The sequence below is a fragment of the Erpetoichthys calabaricus genome, chromosome 12, assembly GCF_900747795.2.
Source record: "Erpetoichthys calabaricus chromosome 12, fErpCal1.3, whole genome shotgun sequence".
In the NCBI taxonomy this organism is placed as follows: domain Eukaryota; kingdom Metazoa; phylum Chordata; class Cladistia; order Polypteriformes; family Polypteridae; genus Erpetoichthys; species Erpetoichthys calabaricus.
In genome coordinates this window covers 107,495,350-107,514,899 of record NC_041405.2, presented here as the reverse complement: position 1 = coordinate 107,514,899, position 19,550 = coordinate 107,495,350, and the positions used below count along the sequence as shown (strand labels likewise).

Sequence of the window (19,550 nt, the reverse complement as noted above, 5' to 3'; positions counted from 1 at the left end):
ACTGGCACCTTTCACTGCGCCACCATGCTGCCCGCATACAAACTTAAAAGGTTTAAATAAAACAGAAATATATACCTTTATTTTTACTTCCTTAACTTGTGGAGGGTGTATCCTGTAGCAAAGCCCTAACTTTTTTCATGAAAGCCCCTTTCAGTCAATAAGCCTTAAAAACAGGTGTAAAGCTAAACTTGCAGCATCGCTATTCAATTACACTTGCCTAACGTCTCTCCTAAGGGGAAATACTGTGGGATCTAGGCATCAGTCAAAGCACCAATCACAGGCCCGATTAGAAAGCAGGAAGCTGTGATTTGTCGTCTCCCTCCCATGTAACAATCACAGCCCGTGTTACAACGCACTATGTATGTATGTGTATGTGTATATGTATATGTGTGTGTTTATGTATGTGTGTATATGCATGTGTATATATATATGTTCATATGTGTATATATATATATATGTATATATATGTGGATGTGTATATGTACAGTATATATATATATATATGTATATATGTATATCTATGTATATGTAGATATGTGTATATGTAGATATGTATATATGCATATATATGTTTACATAACCTCTTTAACACACTACTTCTCCGCTGCGAAGCGCGGGTATTTTGCTAGTAACTAATAACCTCCACACCACTGTACTTTCTTATTTCCTTTGTTTTATTTGCCACTCCTGGATGTATGTGTTCTCTGTAGGAGAGTTATGACATTTGGCTCTTTTGAACTTGTAATATTAATGGGATTGGTTTCAGGGTTCTTAGTGACCGATACCCTCCTGCTCCACATTCTCTCTAAGGGGGAAAAGTTGATATTTAACTTGCAAAGTTAACTGTATAACAGCAAAGGTTATGTACTGATAAAGTCTGAATATTTTGAGACAATTGAATGCTTTTCCTCTGGTATATATACAGTATATTAATTTTTGACCAAACAAATTGGCAATGAGACAAGCAGAGGCTGAATAAAATGACCATGTGTTTTACCACTAGCATTATTTTTGATAAGGGGTACCCCCGACAAAACAGGCCTAACACCTCATTAAACACTATTTTTGGGATCCATAAGTAACTTTTAAAAATTAAAGATGAAGTATTGCAATGCTGACTAATATGGAACAAAACTTTTAGGTCTTTACACCTGCAGGTAAAAGCTATTTTTCCTAGTATGTTGTTTATGACAGTACTTGAATTTGAACCTGGAGAGTGAGCTGTGCTAAAGGTCTGCAGACAAACGAATCATCCGACTCCCAAGGAGAAACAAGTCATACCAGAGAGGGGATCAAGCCGTGGACCAGGCCATCGACCAATTGACTACTGGACAATGTCCCCATTCCACTTCAAGGGATCACAGGTTCTTGCTGCTAACAACTCAAATGTGCTGGTGACCATTGACATCAAAAGATCATTGTGGGTCCAGAATCATAAAAGTCAGCCTGCATGGCTTTCAGACCAGAGCCCCATTCATCAGATCAGCAGTTTCACATATTGATATCCTTTGCTTTGGGGTATTGGACTCCAAGACATGATTCACACTTACTGTGCAAGGCTCTATGTTCTTTGCCAGGGCCCACTTTAACTGTTCTTGATTTGCTTTACAAATTATCCACTCGTTTGCAAATTTATGACAGTTGTTGACCAAGTACTTCAATTCTTCTTTTCCTAGGAGTCTGAATCACAACCTAATCTCAATTTTTCTGCAGCAACATCTTTCAAGGAAGATTTGAACCATTGAGTTATGGATGGTATTAGAGGAAAGGCTAATTATCTGCAAGCACAGCAAGACAAATTAACTCCTCTTCATAAGCAATATGTATTTATTGAATATTTGTAACTATTTTATTAATGGAAATACTGCACAATTATTATTAAAATTGTTTTGAGTTTAACCTGTATAGCAATTGGAGTAGTACAATTGAACAAGTTTAGAAAATGTGATTAGCATAACATGGTCAGCAATTAGAGTAAAGAGTAAATATTTTACATAGATGTTTCTAGTACATCTGAGTCTACTGATACTTGGTGAAAAAAAGGATTAATGTTTTTTTTTTTTTTAAGGATTAATGTTTTTGTGTAATTTGGACTATGAATTATTGGTCAGTCCAATTTAAGCTTTCTTGGTTATTGATTTTAATAACAGAATGAATAATACAGAGTTAACATAAAGGGACAGGTGAAGATATACTTTAAACTAGAAGATTTAAAATAAGCTAAATGTACCATTTGTTTGACTGTTGTTTTCCATGAAGAATGTGAATTTTGTGTAACAGTAATTGATACAGAAGGATGGAACAAATGTGAATATTAATGTATTAGGAATTTTGCATTTGGATTAGATACAACATTAGGACACATTGTATGATATTGTTTTTTAAGCTTTAAACATGCTAAATTAGATACAATGTATAGTAAAAACCTTTAAAGTTTGTAGAACATGGTATAAGGGAAATTAAGTTTGTGAGATAGTGCTAACACTGTTTTTATGAACTAGGATAATTAGTACCATATAGACAGAAATAGTTGGTGGCAATGTAAGACAAATAATTAATATTATGGCATCTTGGGCCTAAGTAATAATAAAGAAGATAACAAAACAAAGTAATAATTCGGCACAACAGAGATGGAGTGTCTTATGTACAGAGTAGTGAGTGTGCAGTTTGTGAAATTGGGAAGCCCAGATACAAACCAAGGATCCCAGCTGGTGGTAGAAGACTTTAACATCAGTAAGAAGTTTGGGTACAACCTTTGCAATTTTAATATGACCTTAACATGAGCCAGTGGCTTGCATTAATGAGAGTAGTAATGACATCTTCTGAAGGGAGGACTGACACCCACTTTCAGCAAGATAGCTGTTCTTATGTAGCAAAGGTGATCATCAAATTTAAGACAACAGCAGGATTTAAATTGGGGCAATTTTGTGGATGGGAGCACAGGGATGTGAGCATGGTTATACATCATTGGCAGCATAAAGTACACACATTTTGAAGTTTTCAGGTAAATACTTGTGCTGTCTTGTCACCACCAACAATAATGTTTAAAGATCTGACCACTGATGGAAAATATAGCACTAGGTACACTTCTGTGAACTAAGATAGCTAATGTTTGTTGGATAAGAAGGAAATCAAATAGTTGTTGACCATGTTTTTTCACTGTACTTAAAGTTATGAGGTTATGGGACACAAATCTGATATTTATCGGGGAAAGCATGTAATGCCAGTATACTCTGAAGAAAAGGACTTTGATGCATGTTATTGTTTGACTTGGTTTTCTATGTTCACTGTTATTCATTTTATTAGCTACTAGTCATTAAGCCCGTTACAATAACGGCTCTAGAACAGCAGTGCATAAACATTAGTAGGAACAGTCTATATTAAATGGCAAGGAACCTTGACCTCATTCTTTTTGTTGGTCGTATTTTTCTTTGTCTTTCAGCCTGTCTTTTGTTGATGTTTACTTGCTGAGCTGACCGTTCTTCGTGGGCTGCCACCGTGTATTGTGTGTCTTTAATTTTCTGTGACAGTAATACTGTCTTGTACGTCTGCTGGCTTGTACGTCCGTAATATACCTTTAATTTTTTCTGACGGTAATACAGGCGTGCGCGTCGGTAATATGCCTTTAATTTTCTCTGACAGTAATACTGGCTTGTATGTGGCTGTAATATGCGTCACTGTATTGTGTACCTTTAATTTTCTCTTGCAGTAATACTGGTTTGTATTTCCGTAAAACGCCTGTAAGTTTCTCTGACAGTAATATTGCGCATCGCACCGTGCCCCACGCATGCGCACTTCACCAGAAGACACACACACACACACGGACACCTGGACGCACACAGGGATTTTATTAAAGAGGATTATTAATTTCTGTGATTTTATCTTAGATATAAATGATTTCTACTGATTTCTGTTAGTCCCCAAATTCAGCTAGCCATGAATCTTTTACTTCTTTTTAGCCCCAAAGGGGAGGGAGACATATTTAGTATACTGTACGCACGTTTTATACAGATTGGGAATAGAGTTACAGTAGGAAACTGGTCCTTACAGTTTTAGTGGGACAAAGTGGGGAATGTTGAAGAATAGGTTTAGGGTAGGATAGTTTTCACCTTAAAGAAATAGCATAAAGGGTTAATAAATGTCAGAAACCTTTGCAGGCATATCAGATAAAGGTCAAGTGAACAACAAAATGTACTGAAAGATGACTAAGAAATCAGCAGGTCCTATAAAGAACCAGAATGGACAATTGTTATATGCACATAAATTTCAAGGGTGGTGGCTTAATTCAAATGTATAAGAAGAACCAGAATATAATTTAACAGACTTTTATTTTATATAAATCATTTGGGTGTAAACCAATGAACCAACCAGACTAAAATGCATGCATTGTTTGACACTGTATGTAAATTCAATAGTTTATAAAATGCTTTTGAAGAATGCTCCCTCTAAGGTATTTGCCGAGGAGTAATTAAAAAATACCATGAAGAGCTTTTCTCCTGCCTGATAACTGATTTGTCCTGTTAGAGGATGTTTCTTTTTTTTAATAAGTTGTTAAATTTCTACCACAACAGTACAATCTGCTGCATCACTAAAGTATAATTTATATGGAAGTACTGCATGGATCATTCCATACTGATTTTTATTGTAATATACCTAAAACAATCTGATTATGTGGGTTTGTTTTTGATATGTGCTGTAACACAATTTGCAATAAAAAAGTGTAAAGAGGTCCTCAGCTTTCCACTTACTGTGAATCATTTTTTACTGCCCCCTTTCCATTCATACTGGATTCACACCAATGTGTTGCATTTGTTAATGAAATAGAGAACTACAATATATGATGCCATACTGAGACTTCTGGCTAAAATTTCTAAACTGAAGAGTATCTGTATGATAAGTGAGAACTGCAAAGAAAGCAGAGCCCAGTTTACAAATAGACAATGTTTTCCCTAAACAACAATAATTAAATGTCCATACTTGTTGTATGTTTTAATATGTAAAGTCTTGTCTTACAGTAAGTGTCCATAATTTATTTCTATTTGTAACATGGCCTCCTCCTGTGGCTGTCTATTTTACCCCAGCATTGGGCTGCTTGTGCTTTTGCTTCTGTTCACCTTATATCCTTCTGGGTTTCCTGATCTCCAGATGGTCCAGTGTCTTCAGGGTTCAAGTCAGCGTATTTACGTCTGTAATAGCAGCGTGACAGGATGGTGATAATGAACATCTCCATTACAAGCAGCTGCTGGTTCATAACTAAAGGCAAAGACAAAAAGCTCTGTTTGATTTTGATAAGATGTGTTTTTACTGAATTTCCAATATATGCAAAGGGAGACTGCAGTATCTATATATTTAGTCAGGGGCGGATTAATAAATTGGTTATTTTAGGCTTCAGCCTATGGGCCACAAATTAAGGAAGAAAAAAAGTAATTGAATTAATTTCTTCTTACTTTACAGGTATACTGTTACGTTATGTGGAAAAATGGACTGGCCATTGGGACTAACAGGACAAAGTCTGATGCCCTCGCTCCATGTGCTACACTGTTGCGACACAAGCTGTAAAGAGTGAGCGCAGGGGAGAGTGAGAGAGAGACACGCAATGTGAGTGGCCCACACTGCATCCTCTGTGCACCTCTCCAATCACATGACAGTACCCGCCGAGATCCAAACAAGAAAAAACATGAGAGGAGAGATCTTAAGCAACACAAACTGGTGATTTCTGTGTAAGGGACTACAGCGGGGTCAATGCTTAGAAGTGGTCAGTACAAGGTAACTTGTTTTTGCACATCTCCTCAAAAAGGTTGGCAAAAAGACAACACAAAAAAGTATTAGCAAATATATATATATATGCAGTGGAACCTCAGGTCACGACCGTAATTCATTCCAAAACTCTGGTCGTAACCTGATTTGGTCGTGACCGAAGTAATTTCCCCCATTAAGATTGTATGTAAATACAATTAATCCGTTCCAGACCGTACAAACTGTATGTAGATATATTTTTTTTAAACATTTTTAAGCACAAATATAGTTAATTATACCATAGAATGCACAACATAATAGTAAACTAAATGTAAAAACATTGAATAACACTGAGAAAACCTTGAACAACCGAGAAAACTAACATTGCAAGAGTTCGCGCTATAGCGCTACGAACCGCTCACTAAAAACACTTTTTTTTAATGAGTTTGAAAAATCCGTAATTTAATAAACAACCAAGAAAAGTAACATTGCAACAATGCACGCTACGAACCGATCGCTATAAACAGAAGTGAAGTGGAGGTTAAAATCCAATAGAAAAAAAAAGTCTTCATTAAATACAACGAGGTTAAAACAATGCTCAAATCAGTCTCTTTAAAAACAAGCCCGGCGCATTCTTTAACTGCCTTTTCGGCCTTATGCGGCCAGCCCTCTCTCTCTTGCGCGTGTGTGTCTCTCTCTCTCTCTTTCTCTTGCACATGCGCACGCGTGTGTGTGTGTGTGTCTCTCTCACGTGTGTGTGTCATTCTCTCTCTCTCTCTCTTTCTCTGCACAGGGAATGCACAGGGAGAGACTGAACACGCGCGGAAATCATCGGCACGCACAAACCGAAAGGGAAACTGGCTTGTTCGTATACCGAGTGTGTGGTCGTGAACAGATGCAAAAGTTTGGCAAACTTTTTGGTTGTAACCCGATTTGTACGTGTTCAGAGATGTTCGTATATATGTATAAATATATATATATATATATACAGTATATACGGTATATATATACAGCAAATAATGTATTAATCACTGACTGCAGCGGTGAAGGGTAATTTAAAAGATTGGGAGTGTTTACAACTTCATAGTCAGATTGCTCTTTAATTTTATTTTCAACACTTCTTTATGCTTTACTTTACAAGGATGCCAACTTTCAAACACATGGAGGTCACATTAGATGACCAGCCATGAACCGATGTTTAGTTGGGACTAAAACCTCACTTTGTCCATATCAGACACTTACACATTCATTTTTTGAAGACCAGCTACAACATCAGCACTCACTGGAGCAGAGCGGAGCTGAGGAGAGGATGGAGGACAAAGCAGCTGACCGAGTGTCTTTTTTTTTTTTTGGTATCAGTCTAGAAATTACAAGCTTGTGATGCTAAATTTGTGCTGAATGAAACAAGAATGTGCATGTGATTTATAATATTTTGTTGCTTTTAATATTCTAGTTATACAGTATTTACTAATAAGAGCTTAACTGTCCTTTGCCATTCATTTTATTGGCCCGGGTCTGCTGTGCTTCTCATCAGCTCTCAGTGTTTGGATTCAATTAAGAGAGCAATCCCACAAAGTTACAATTAAATGCATAAATAAATAAACATTTAAAGACATGGCAAAAATTCAGATGTTTCCTAATTGCTCATACATGTAATCATTACATTTCTGCACTTTTGCTAATGCAAAACAACAGAAGAAGTAAAGGCAAGATGAAATCAAACAATGAGATCAATTAAAGGTAAAAGTTATTGACAGTGAATCTGCTTTAAACAAAAAGCTTTAGTGAGAAGGGAGGTTTGTAGGACTGAACGTGTGTGCACTACTTGACTTTACATATAAATGAATAGAGAATAATATATGCACATGTGTTGATGGTTGCAGGAATAGCTGGTGTCTGCCCAATTGTGGAGTGCTGGTCTGGACAAAATTCCCGGGCTAGTTTTTGATGCCAGTCCATTCCTGATGACCTTTCACTAATGCCAATGAAGAGTGCTCTTTATCAAAGCCAGTTATTGCATAAAATAGACTGAATACTACAATACAACAGGAAAAACTCAAGTGTCTCACACTGGTGCTCCTGAAAAGTGGGGCCCTTTAACAACTGAATTTCACAGAAATCATAAAGGACTTCTCTGCCAAGAACACCAAAGCCTATGAAGGTAGGGACATGCATTTTGCTGTTGTACTATTTTGTGTTGAGAATTCGCCTAATGTTTTGTGGAAGTTGTGGGGTGGACTGGCCAGAGAGCAGCTGGCACTGTGTAGACTGGTTGAAGTGACCTTGTTGCTCATATTGTGTTGTTTGCGACTGATTCACACTGCTTATTCCTATAATATGGTTGGTCTAAAAGCCAAATTGGTGTTTCATAGGCCACATTTCTATGGCCCATAATAATACTGTATCAGTACACTGGTTTGTTAAAAGCAAAATATCAAGAGCTGCATCGTGATTTGCATTTCATGCAAGGTAAGGTACAGAGAAGTGGGACCATTTGTATTAACTGGAAGGAAGTCAGGGGGAACCTGAGGCTCAGGCTAGAGGCCCCCAAGTTAATTCATTTTCCCCTGGTTAGAGTCACCTTATACAGTTTGCAAAATTGTAATTTGTGTTTAAGCTGTGTTTGCTGTTCTAATCACAACATGGTTATTAATTAATTTGTATTTTGCTACAACTTAACCACAACTTTAAAAAAAGACATGGAAAAGACACTTTGCTGCATATTAAATGTAAGCAATTTCTTTCCATTTTAAATTACTAAGGCTTAGCCCCCCTGCTCGCTTCACTCGCCAACCCCTGCCCCCAAACGGCCTACATTACGTGCCAGCCACTTCACGTCTCAGCCGCTCGCGTTGTGAAGAGGGGGGCTGAATGCACCCCAAGGAGATGCAGTCGCTCTTCCGAAACCCCCTCTTAAATGGTGATACAATGGGAAACAAATACATTTGTTTTTTACCTCCTCTTTGCTCGATCAGCTGCTGGATTGCTGTTGCTGCCATGCCTCTCACGCGGCGCACTTCTGTCATATCACCTATGTCCATATATTCAATCTCTTTTCGCTTTTACCTTTTCATCAATTTCACACTGAATTTTGATTCCGTGTTTGGAATTACATCATGACAAAGCAACATATAACTGCCCGTGAGTGATTATCGTTTCTTTCTCTCTACAAAAAATGTGTCTGACAATAGCATTCACACATATGAGAAATGATTTCTCTCGCGGAATTTCACTTTCACCAACAACAAATCTTTTAATACTCGTGGATACACTTCTTCATTGGGAAGAAACACTACGTCTCCGACTTAAAGTTTAAATCCAAACAATATTTTCGATCTCTTTTCACTGTTCTGTTATTTCACCGAGTAATAATTTCCATTTGTCTGCACTAATGCGATCTTTACTATCCTTTTTTTGAGACTTTTGAATTTTCATACTTCCATTATCTCTTACCTGCTCTGTATGTGTACCGCAGCAACAATTTTGAATTCTTTTACGACGTTCTACTTTGTCATCTACTCTTTGTTTTATTTCCAGCCCCGGGCGTGGTTAAATCTCTTAGTAAAAAGACTCGACTCGCGGGAAGTGAAAGTGTCTCTCTGAGAAAATCACATCTCATCTCCTTCCAACCTTCCAAGATTTTTTTTTTATAATAGAGAGATAATATAATAAACTAATTATATATACAGTAGTTTATACTGCATGTTGGTGACATATATTTCATTTGTAAAATACATCAGATCCTAAGACGCAACATATATGTATTTAGTATCAATGAAAAATGTAAAATAATTAGTGCAGTTATGTATGCAAGTGCAAGGTTTAGCACTTGTATTCAAGTAATAAATTTATGTACGCACTCTTACGCTTTACTCAATGAAAAGCACCGTATGAGAATGAATGAAATGAGTGAACTAGCAAAAGTTCTCCTAGAAGTTGGTTGTTATGGCCAAAAGTCCATATCATGATATAATTAAAATTCTGACAGTTTCAATAGATACCTGCAGTATAATGTATTTGTGTATGCCGAGGTGTCCAGCTCCGATCCTGGAGGGCCTCAGTGGCTGCAGGTTTTCGTTCTAACCCTTTTTCTAATCAGTAACCAGTTTCTGCTGCTAATTAACTTTTTTTCCCTTCATTTTAATATCACTGTTTTTAAGGATTCAGTTGTCTGAATTGATTCTATTCTTCATTAAATGGCAGCCAAACAGAAATGAGATGTGAAGCAAGCCAACAACTAAATCGGGCTTCAAACTCAAAACAGTTTCTTAATGAGAAGCCAATTCTTGCTGTTAATTAAACCTGTTATTTAATTCATTGGCTTGTTGCTGCTCTCATTCTGCCACTTCCAAAATTGTCGATTTTCTGTTTTTTTTTTTTTGAAGAGCACCAACAAGATATTTTGGTGATCTAAGCAGATCAACCTTACTGAGACCTTCACCTTCCTTTATTTTCATCTACTGTGTGATGGGCACAGGTGAGCTGGTCATGTGGCAGCTCGTTTTGTGTCTCATTATTGATTGGCTGCTAATTAAGAAAAAAAGAAATAATTAAGGGTTCTCAGTCATACATAGCAAGTGTAAGTGTAAGGCAAAAGACGTTAATTGGCAGGAACAACTGGTCAGTAACTAAAAAGATGGTTAGAATGAAAACCAAAGCCACTGTGGCCCACTAGGATCGGATTTGGACACCCTTGGTGTTTGCTTTATAGACTGAAACATTTTTGAACAACAACACACATACTACTGATTAATCATACACAAAGGCGTGCATCGTAATCATTAAAAAATGCTTATGAATGCTGTGCTACTCAAATAGATTTGATAGTAGGTATTTACCTTTCTTGAACCAATAAAAGTACAGCCTGTATTATGAATCCATAACAGTGCAGCACTAGATCTGGGCCGCAGAAGCAAGTTTCACTCAAGGCAGCCTAGTCATAAACTCATATAGCTGGCTTTCTGGCCTGCACGGGTCTGAAATGGGACTCAGAATTTTAAAGTGCAGCAATCTCAAAATACTGAAGAAATTTATAGTTTGTCACTGAAGGGCACTGCTCCCTGTTGGATTGTGTTATATCATAAACGTTTTTCTCTCATTCCACATGAAAACATGACATTAAAAATTTTTCTCACTAATCACTGCCTACTACATGGGGTAAGTAACATATAAAAAATATAAGTTTCTGGTGCAGTATTCTTTTAAAAGATTAGTTAATCCCAAATTACTTTGTGTTAATGTACACAGAAGGGAATGGAAAATGTAAGAGTAAAAGCTAATCATACGTGTTATGTTGAGAAGATGTGAAAAAAAAAGAATTAGTATAAAAAAGTGTTAATAAATAATAGGAAAAGGCGCTTACATGCTCCTCTGGCCCTGGCAGGAAAGGGTGGTGCACATGCTATGATCCCAGTGCCAACAAGCAGGCTGATGATTCCACCTTGGGCCTGGGTCAGAATCAGAATGCACTGCAGAAGGAGAAAGAAACATCTAATGAAGGAGGTGACTTACAGTGGTGCTCGACACTTAACCTTCGCGTTTCTCATTTTTTATAATGAGAAATAATTTGTTAAAGAACATGAGACATTTGACAAGAACAGGACAGTTAGCCCAGCATAGCTCATCCCTCTTGTTTAGTTAGCCATCCGTCTATCATCAAACCCACTTAAGCTACTTTGGATCACAGAGCTGTGTCCTACCCTGGCAGTATTAGTCAATGCCTGGATGGGGTGAAGGACCACATTAGCTGCAGTTTTTCATTTCAATCAGTTTCTTAATTAGAAGCTAATTCTTGCTATTCATTTTATGTCTTATTTGTGCTGTCATTCCATTAATGTGTGTGCTGTGTTACAAAAGAAACAGTGGCACAGAGCAATCCAGAATGCATGGAAACGTGCGCGTGAGATCAGCATGACCAAGACTATCCTTCATTAGGTTGCTGATAAGCACTACTACAGGCTGACGTGTCATTTATTCAGCATAAAAGTAGGCCCAAAAACAATTGACAGAATTGGACTGTGGAGGCCTTGTGGTTTTGTCTGTACATTCAAGAATGCCTCAACAAAGGAACACGTTCATTTCAAGTAAGGCAGTTCTGCTTAGGGCCCTGGAGAGTGGCAATGTGTTGTATGTTGATTAGCACATGCAAGTAAGAATTTCACGGTACTCTGTACACATGACAATAATCACCAAATGAATCTATTCTGCCAAATCAGACATTTCTAAACCTGTTGATTTTCTTTTTCCTTAGTGCTCCATCAAATGTTTATGACTGATATCAAATCAATATTTCTCAGACGTTAACTTTTTCTTCCAAATATTTTGATAAAACAGCTATTGTATGACTGACATAAAGGTGCAAAATTTTTATATTAACCAGTCATCTGTTGGCTCACTTGGCAACTCCTTACTGTTTGGCGGCTGGTTAAGGCAAAAAAAAAAAAAATCAATGAAGTGGTTTTGAATCTCAAACAGAGTTAATAAAACTTACGGCAGAAGAAGTAATTAGTTTCTAATTTAGAATGTAGCTGGAAGAAAAACACTGCAGATGTCCACAACCTGCATTTGTAACTCCTGGTTTAGAGTCATCAGTTCAATCAATTTAAACACTCCATAAAGACAGTGACTGGGCTGCTATTTGAGCTCAGAACTCTGGAGTTGCATGCGATGGATACACAATTAATTAAAAAACAGTCTTTATTTTGACTCCATTAAAAGTGTTCTATCCATACCGCGATGCTTCTGTTTTCTGCTTTCTGTTTTATGTTCTTGATGTTAACAGTGGTCAGCTTCCAATGCAACACAATTTAATCCTGAGGATTGGGAGTGCTGAATCCAAATATGAAGTCAGATTTTTTTCCTATTAGGCTTAGTTTTCTTGTGACACTACCTTTATATTTTCATTATTTAGTTTTATCATAGATAAAAACATGAATAAATAAATATATATTTCTCAAATATTAATCACTATTACTTTAATTTTTAATTCAGTTATGAAGACTCTTGGCCATGAGCAAAATGTGGGTGAGTGATGCTTGAAAGCTATACTTGTCCACAACAGAAATAAATTCCCTCCTCTTCCTGTAGCACAGCGGAATATGAAGTTACCTTTACAAAATATTCGGTATTAGAAATATAGGTGGCATATCTGTGGAGATCTAATGTTGATTGCCCTTTTGCTTGGTTGCATCAAATCCTGTTGTGCTTTTGTGTGAGTGGGACAGCCTCAGCAAGAAGAGTCAGTAAGAGGGACCAAAACATACCTCCCATGTTCCAAGAAAGAAAAATGTGATAAACAATCCACTTGTTGATCCTAGGAAAGTTTATCTTTCTCCTCTTGACTTATAAGAAACTTTGTTAAAGGAATGGATAAAACAAATGGATTCACATACTTAAGAAATACATTTTCTCAGATCAGTGATTCCAACATTAAGGAAGGCATTTCTGTTGGTTCTCAGATCATAGAAGTGTTAAATGTGCAGAGATTTGAAGAAGAGTTGAACAAAGCTGAAAAAACTGCTAGACAGACCACAAGAAGATTCTGCACCCACTGTTTAGGAAATCGTAAGGCTGAAAACTATCCTGAAGTACTTATGAACCTTCAGACCAATGGGATGCAATATGTCATTAAAGATTCATTTCTTGGATTCTCACTTTCACTTTTTTTTTGTTACTTATTTTTATTGATAAAATGAAAAATGAACTACAGTAAAAGGAAACCCACATTAACTGCTTTTTAGGCTAGGTAAAAACAAACATCCCACCAACTTGGACTTTTTCCCTGAAAAGCTTGGTGCTGTCAGTGATGAATATGGTGAGTGATTTCATCTGGACATTTTCAATATGGGAAAGCACTACCAAGGCAAGTGGAGTCCCAGTGTGTTAGGTGACTACTGGTGGACTTTTAAGAGAGACTTTCCTGAAGCAAAGTAGAGTAGAACATCAGAATAGGCTAAGTTACAAATTATATGTGAGTCATTTTAACAAACATGTAAATATACAATATTTAAAAGACACTTTAACAAACATGTAAATATACAATACTAGCTGTCCCCTGTGGCTCCGCCCACATAGTAGTGAAACAGGACAAACTTTAAAAATCAATAAACAAATGGGTATCACTAAGAGGAGGTAAGGTATGCTCCAAAATGTGGCCAGAGGTAGACTAATTCGAACGGAGGCTGGCATGTGAGTGAGGAGGGTCCCGCTTGGCTCTCTACTCCTGACGTCAAGCTCCACCCCCCCTTAGCCTGCAGTCTCTGTCTCAGATTTGTGCAAATATATTATACCTGCAAGCGAACTATAATACTTAACATGATGAGAGAAGTTGCAAAATCAATGTTCACATAAATTATAGAAATAAACCCAAACTAAATCCGTTAAGTGGTTCTCTTGTACGCTAGCTAAGCGGCAGCAAGGTATGCTCGGAGACAGGCGTGTGAGTGAGGCACCCCCCACCCCAGGGCTGTCTACTTCTGACGCTTCCCCCTCCTCTCGGCCCACAGCTACTGTCTGGGATTCGCGTGAATAAATTGCTCCTGCAAGCAAACTATGATTCTTAGTGTGATGACAGAAGTCGCAAAATCAACCGGAATGTTCAAGCAAATTCTAGAAAAAAACCCAATCTAAATCTGTTATGTGGTTTTCTCATGAAAAGCAGACAGACATACATACCGACAGACAGTATATATACATATATATATTGTCACACATGTGCGCATGGGAGGCAGCTAAAGGGCTTGAGTGAAGGCAGTTCTGAGGCATGCCGGGATGTGGCAGAGTGAACTGACTCTTTTTTTCCCTTCCCTGTAGACCATCCACGGGAGATTCCTCCTGGCTCTCTTGATGCCACTTCCGGGACCGAGCCAATGAAAGGAGACCTTGCCGGCTCCGGCCCCTGTGATGTCATGTCCAGGCTCGAACCAATGGCTGAAGAACATGAGCCCAATCCTTATGATCTCACTTCCTGTCTTCCCCTTTAAAAGCCTGCCCCTTTTCCCTATTCCCTCAGTCTTGTTTTGGACTCGGTTATATGCACATCAGTGCTGTATATTTTGAAAAAAGCAACTTTGCAGCCAGGATACCAAATAATACGGGTGGCTGCCCCAAACCTTTATGTGATTATGTCTCGTTTTTGTGACAATATATACTGTATACAGTATATATATATATATATATATATATATATATATATATATATATATATATAAACTAGGGGAGGCAAGCCTTTAGTGTCCAACCCCCAGTTGCAGCCAGAATATTACTAAAATCTGTAAATGTACAAAAGAAAAATTTATTCTATAAATATGTAAAATAAAAATTAATTATTATTTAACAGAGTAAAAATCAAGAAATGAGAATATTTACCCTCTTACCAATTGGAGTATTCAAATTAAACTGAGGTCCACTATGCTCGATGCACGACTTTCTTGATATTTTAGTTTATAATTTAAAAACAGAATAACAATCTAAAAATCTAACACCATCACATTAAAGTTCGATAAATTCTGAAAAGAATGATACCAAATATATATATATGTAGGTTTTAAAATAAGCCTGATTTAAAGCATGACAAAAAACATCACATAAAAATGTCACATAAAATCGCTGCACTTTTAGGCTTAGGATTTTATATATAGAGAGTAGATTTACAATATACTGTATATTGGGTATATTGGGAGAAGGATGCTAAGGGTAGAGCTGCCAGGGAAGAGGAAAAGAGGAAGGTCTAAGTGAAGGTTTATGGATGTGGTGAGAAAGGACATGCAAGTGATGGGTGTAATAGAACAAGATGCAGAGGACAGAAAGATATGGAAGAAGATGATCCGCTGTGGCAACCCCTAATGGGAGCAGACGAAAGAAGAAGAAGAAGAGTAGATTTACAATAATTAAAAGTTGCATGTCACTCCAAAATCATACCTGGAAGAAAAATTCTTAAAATATATTTGGGTTCAGCATACAAAATACTACAAGAGTGTTCTGGATGGAGTGATCTCCTCAGGGATACAAGAGGTGGTGAACATAGCAGTCATTATCATTATAACCACCTGGCATATTATTGACCATAAGTTTAGTCTGTTTTTTGGGAAAAAGTTTTACTCCATAAAGATAAATTTAGTGTTAAGGTCATGTGGCAACTGCATGTCTAATAGTGCCATATGTTACTCTCCTATGTTTATTATTCAGTGGTACTAAAGCGGAAAAAATACTCATTTTATGAAAATGAATAAATTGACTGCCACGTCTTCAAAACCATTCATATGAGGAAACTGCAGATCATATTTACTGTGACAGCCTGAAGTCATTCATTTGTGCTTACATGAGGTATCAGTATCAAGCTAAAACTGATGAAACAACTCGTGAGATACAATGAAGTGAGCCAGAGGCGCTGTATGAGAGCTCGGGACTATGATGAATATGACGGCCAGCGGACGCCGACTGCAGATTTCTTTAATAACAGCCTTCATAATTGGAGGTTCATCTGGAGAAAGCAAAGGTGTAGTCAGACAAGCAAAGACCTGTTCAGAGGGTAGGATAACAAAAAGGGCGTCCATTAATGAACAAGCACAAGAGGAACAAATAATAATAGTAAAGACTTGAGAGGTTAGAAGCTTGGGCTGAAAACAACAGCAAGACAGACCACAGTGTGTAAAAATAATCTGTTTTAAAGTAATGTAATTTAGAAAAGCAATTCAGGTGTAAAACAAGCTGCAGGTTATGTGAGTGCGATGAGTCAAGCCTTGCTTAGCGGCAAGAGGCCATGTTTGCAGAAAAGGGCTGTGCAAACAGCATGGTACCCCCAATTCCACGTTCAGGTGGTTAAATATGACTTTGCCTTGAAGGACCTGATGCACTCGTCATCAGTTTTCCCAGTACTGTGCACAATGCCGAACTGTGAAAAACACTTGAATGTCTTCTTTTTTTTTCCTGCCAAAAGGCAAATTCCAAATGAATATGGTAGAGATAACAACCGTCTTTGCTCTCATGCGCACATTAAGGTGTAATTTTCACTGTCCGATGTAATTTGAACTCCAGTCAAAAATTTGTTTTGTATCAAAGCCAATATGAAAATGGAGCTGATAAGAGATGCAGTAAATAACAAATCTGTCACTGCTTATATAATATGACTCTCACACCCACTTCCAAATTTGAATTTCCTGATTAAAACAAATTAACTGCTTCAGATGATGAAATGCACTGGAAGGAGAACGTCTTTTGTACTGGAAAAGGGTATTTTTTTAACTTAAATATAATTTTTAGATTTCTGAAAGAGGAAGACTGTACTATTTGACATATGGCCTCTTTATAAAGTTTACAACTAGTGTTGATACCCTGAAATGAAGGAAAAGTAATAAAAAGGCAATACACAGCTCTCTGATTTATCATACTAGTAAAAGAACTGTACATTTGTTTAAAAAATCAATAAATAAAACTTTTTTCTTCAAATAGACAGGCAGGCGCAGTGGAGGTTGACCTGGTCGGTGCCTGCGTGAAGTTTGCTTGTTGTCCATTTCCCTGCAGGTGCTTCGGTTTCTTCCAATACCACAAAGTTGTGCCCATTAAACAGATGGCACCTAGAAGTGAGTGGAGATAGGCATCTGTGTACCAGCAAAACCAAAGATCTGGTGGTGGATTTTAGGAGGACCAGGCCCCTCATGGACCCCGTGATCATCAGAGGTGACTGTGTGCAGAGGGTGCAGACTTATAAATACCTGGGAGTGCTGCTGGATGATAAATTGGACTGGACTGCCAATACTGATGCTCTGTGCAAGAGAGGACAGAACCGACTATACTTCCTTAGAAGGCTGGCATCCTTCAACATCTGCAATAAGATGCTGCAGATGTTCTATCAGACGGTTGTGGTGAGCGCCCTCTTCTACGCAGTGGTGTGCTGGGGAGGCAGCATAAAGAAGAGAGACGCCTCACGCCTGGACAAACAGGTGAGGAAGGCAGGCTCTATTGTAGGCATGGAGCTGGACAGTTTGACATCTGTGGCAGAGCAACGGGCACTGAGCAGGCTCCTATCAATCATGGAGAATCCACTGCATCCACTGAACAGTATCATCTCCAGACAGAGGAGCAGCTTTAGTAACAGACTGCTGTCACTGTCCTGCTCCACTGACAGACTGAGGAGATCGTTCGTCCCCCACACTATGTGACTCTTCAATTCCACCTGGGGGGGGGGGGGGGGGGGGAGTTAAACGGTAACATTATATACAAAGTTACTGCCTGTTATACCTGCCTCAAACTCTCCACCTTGCATTTTTTAACTTGCACTGCATTTTTATCACTCTTTAATTAATATTGTTTTTTATTAGTATGCTGCTGCTAGAGTATGTGAATTTCCCCTTGGGATTAATAAAGTATCTATCTATCTATCTATCTATCTATCTATCTATCTATCTATCTATCTATCTATCTATCTATCTATCTATCTATCTATCTATCTATCTATCTATCTATCTATCTATCTATCTATCTATCTATCTATCTATCTATCTATCTATCATTGGACCTAGGATAGACTAGTGCCCCAACCAAGGTGGAATCGTGGCTCTCAATGCTTCATCTCTCTGCAAAGTGGACATAGAACAGTATGAAACTGAAAAAAGTTCAAATTTAGGATCTTGCACCTTCAGAAGCATGCAAAAAGACAAAAGAGAGCAGTGACAAATGACAGCTAATGGGCTATGTCATCAGCAAACATCACAGTCCACGTTTTCTCCTGTCTAATCTCGTCTGTCAATCTGTCCATCACCATTGCAAATAAGAAAGGGCTCAGAGCCGATCCCTGATGTAATCCCTTGAATGCATCCGTCACTCCCACCGCAGACCTCACCACTGTCACTCTTCCCTTGTACATATCCTATACAACTCTTATGTACTTCTCTGTCACTCCCGACTTCCTCATACAATACCACAGCTTGATAACCTATACTTAAAAAACTATTGTGTAGTGAGCTTCTATAAAAATAGGGTAAGCATTAGGTCTCGTTTTCGGTTTCAGTTTCAGTCCCTTACCTGCCCCTGACTTTTCATCTTATGGTTTATCCCTGTGTTTTGTTTGCTGGCTACCTTCCTTGCACTTCCCAATACTCATTTAGAGATGCTGCCTCTACAGTTATAGCATCTTGAAGAAAATTGCAAAAATAAAAATGGTGAATGCATTATTCCAAGCAGGTTTGATGTTTTTTTACTGGCTTACCTGATTCAGAGCAAATTTGGGTACTATGTTGAGCCTAGACAAACAAGACTTAGCTTTGGAAAAAATTATTGCTATCGGCCATAGTGAGAGGATAAATGCTGCCATGGAGAGGATGGTTATCCACAGGAATGCAGCATCTGGTTTCATCTGTAAAAACAAAGAAAGGAATGATTTAGGCTGCGGGCATGTTTCTCACCAAGCTTCCCAAATCAGGAGAATATCCTTAATAAACTACGCAGGATTCATTGCACAAATACTCTAGCTGAACATACAGTATCCACAGGTGCCATTTTCTTCAGTTCATATCACCTTTCTTTGGTTGACACCATCCATCATCTTTAGACTTGGGGCAAAAATACAGCTGATAATATGTCCTCCAGTTAGCTTACAATTAACATAATAGATGGTCTCAGGAGTTTGGTTTGGAGAAAAAAAACATTTAATATGGAAAGGTAAAAATGCTCTTTTTATTTAATATTCTTTGTTACTGTTAATACTATGAAGAATCTGACTAGTGCATGGGAAAAGCACCACCATGTTGCAGAGTGTACACCAGTTCTAATTAGGTGTGGGCTTCCTCCATGCACTTTTACTTTCATCCACACTCTAA

The 19,550-nt window shown here is 37.8% G+C and overlaps 1 protein-coding gene across 1 annotated transcript in view; it reads right to left on the bottom strand.

The window, feature by feature from the left end:
• Window positions 1-3,605: 3,605 nt before the first annotated feature.
• The window catches only part of LOC114661528 (organic solute transporter subunit alpha-like), a 37,788-nt gene continuing 21,843 nt past the window's right edge, over window positions 3,606-19,550 (bottom strand). The window contains exons 6-8 of the mRNA XM_028814667.2: window positions 18,941-19,087; window positions 11,099-11,204; window positions 3,606-5,253 (exon numbers count right to left, since the gene is read on the bottom strand). Of these exons, the coding sequence (XP_028670500.2) occupies window positions 5,111-5,253; window positions 11,099-11,204; window positions 18,941-19,087 (396 nt within the window). The 3' untranslated portion in view covers window positions 3,606-5,110. The remainder of the gene's footprint in view (window positions 5,254-11,098; window positions 11,205-18,940; window positions 19,088-19,550) is intronic.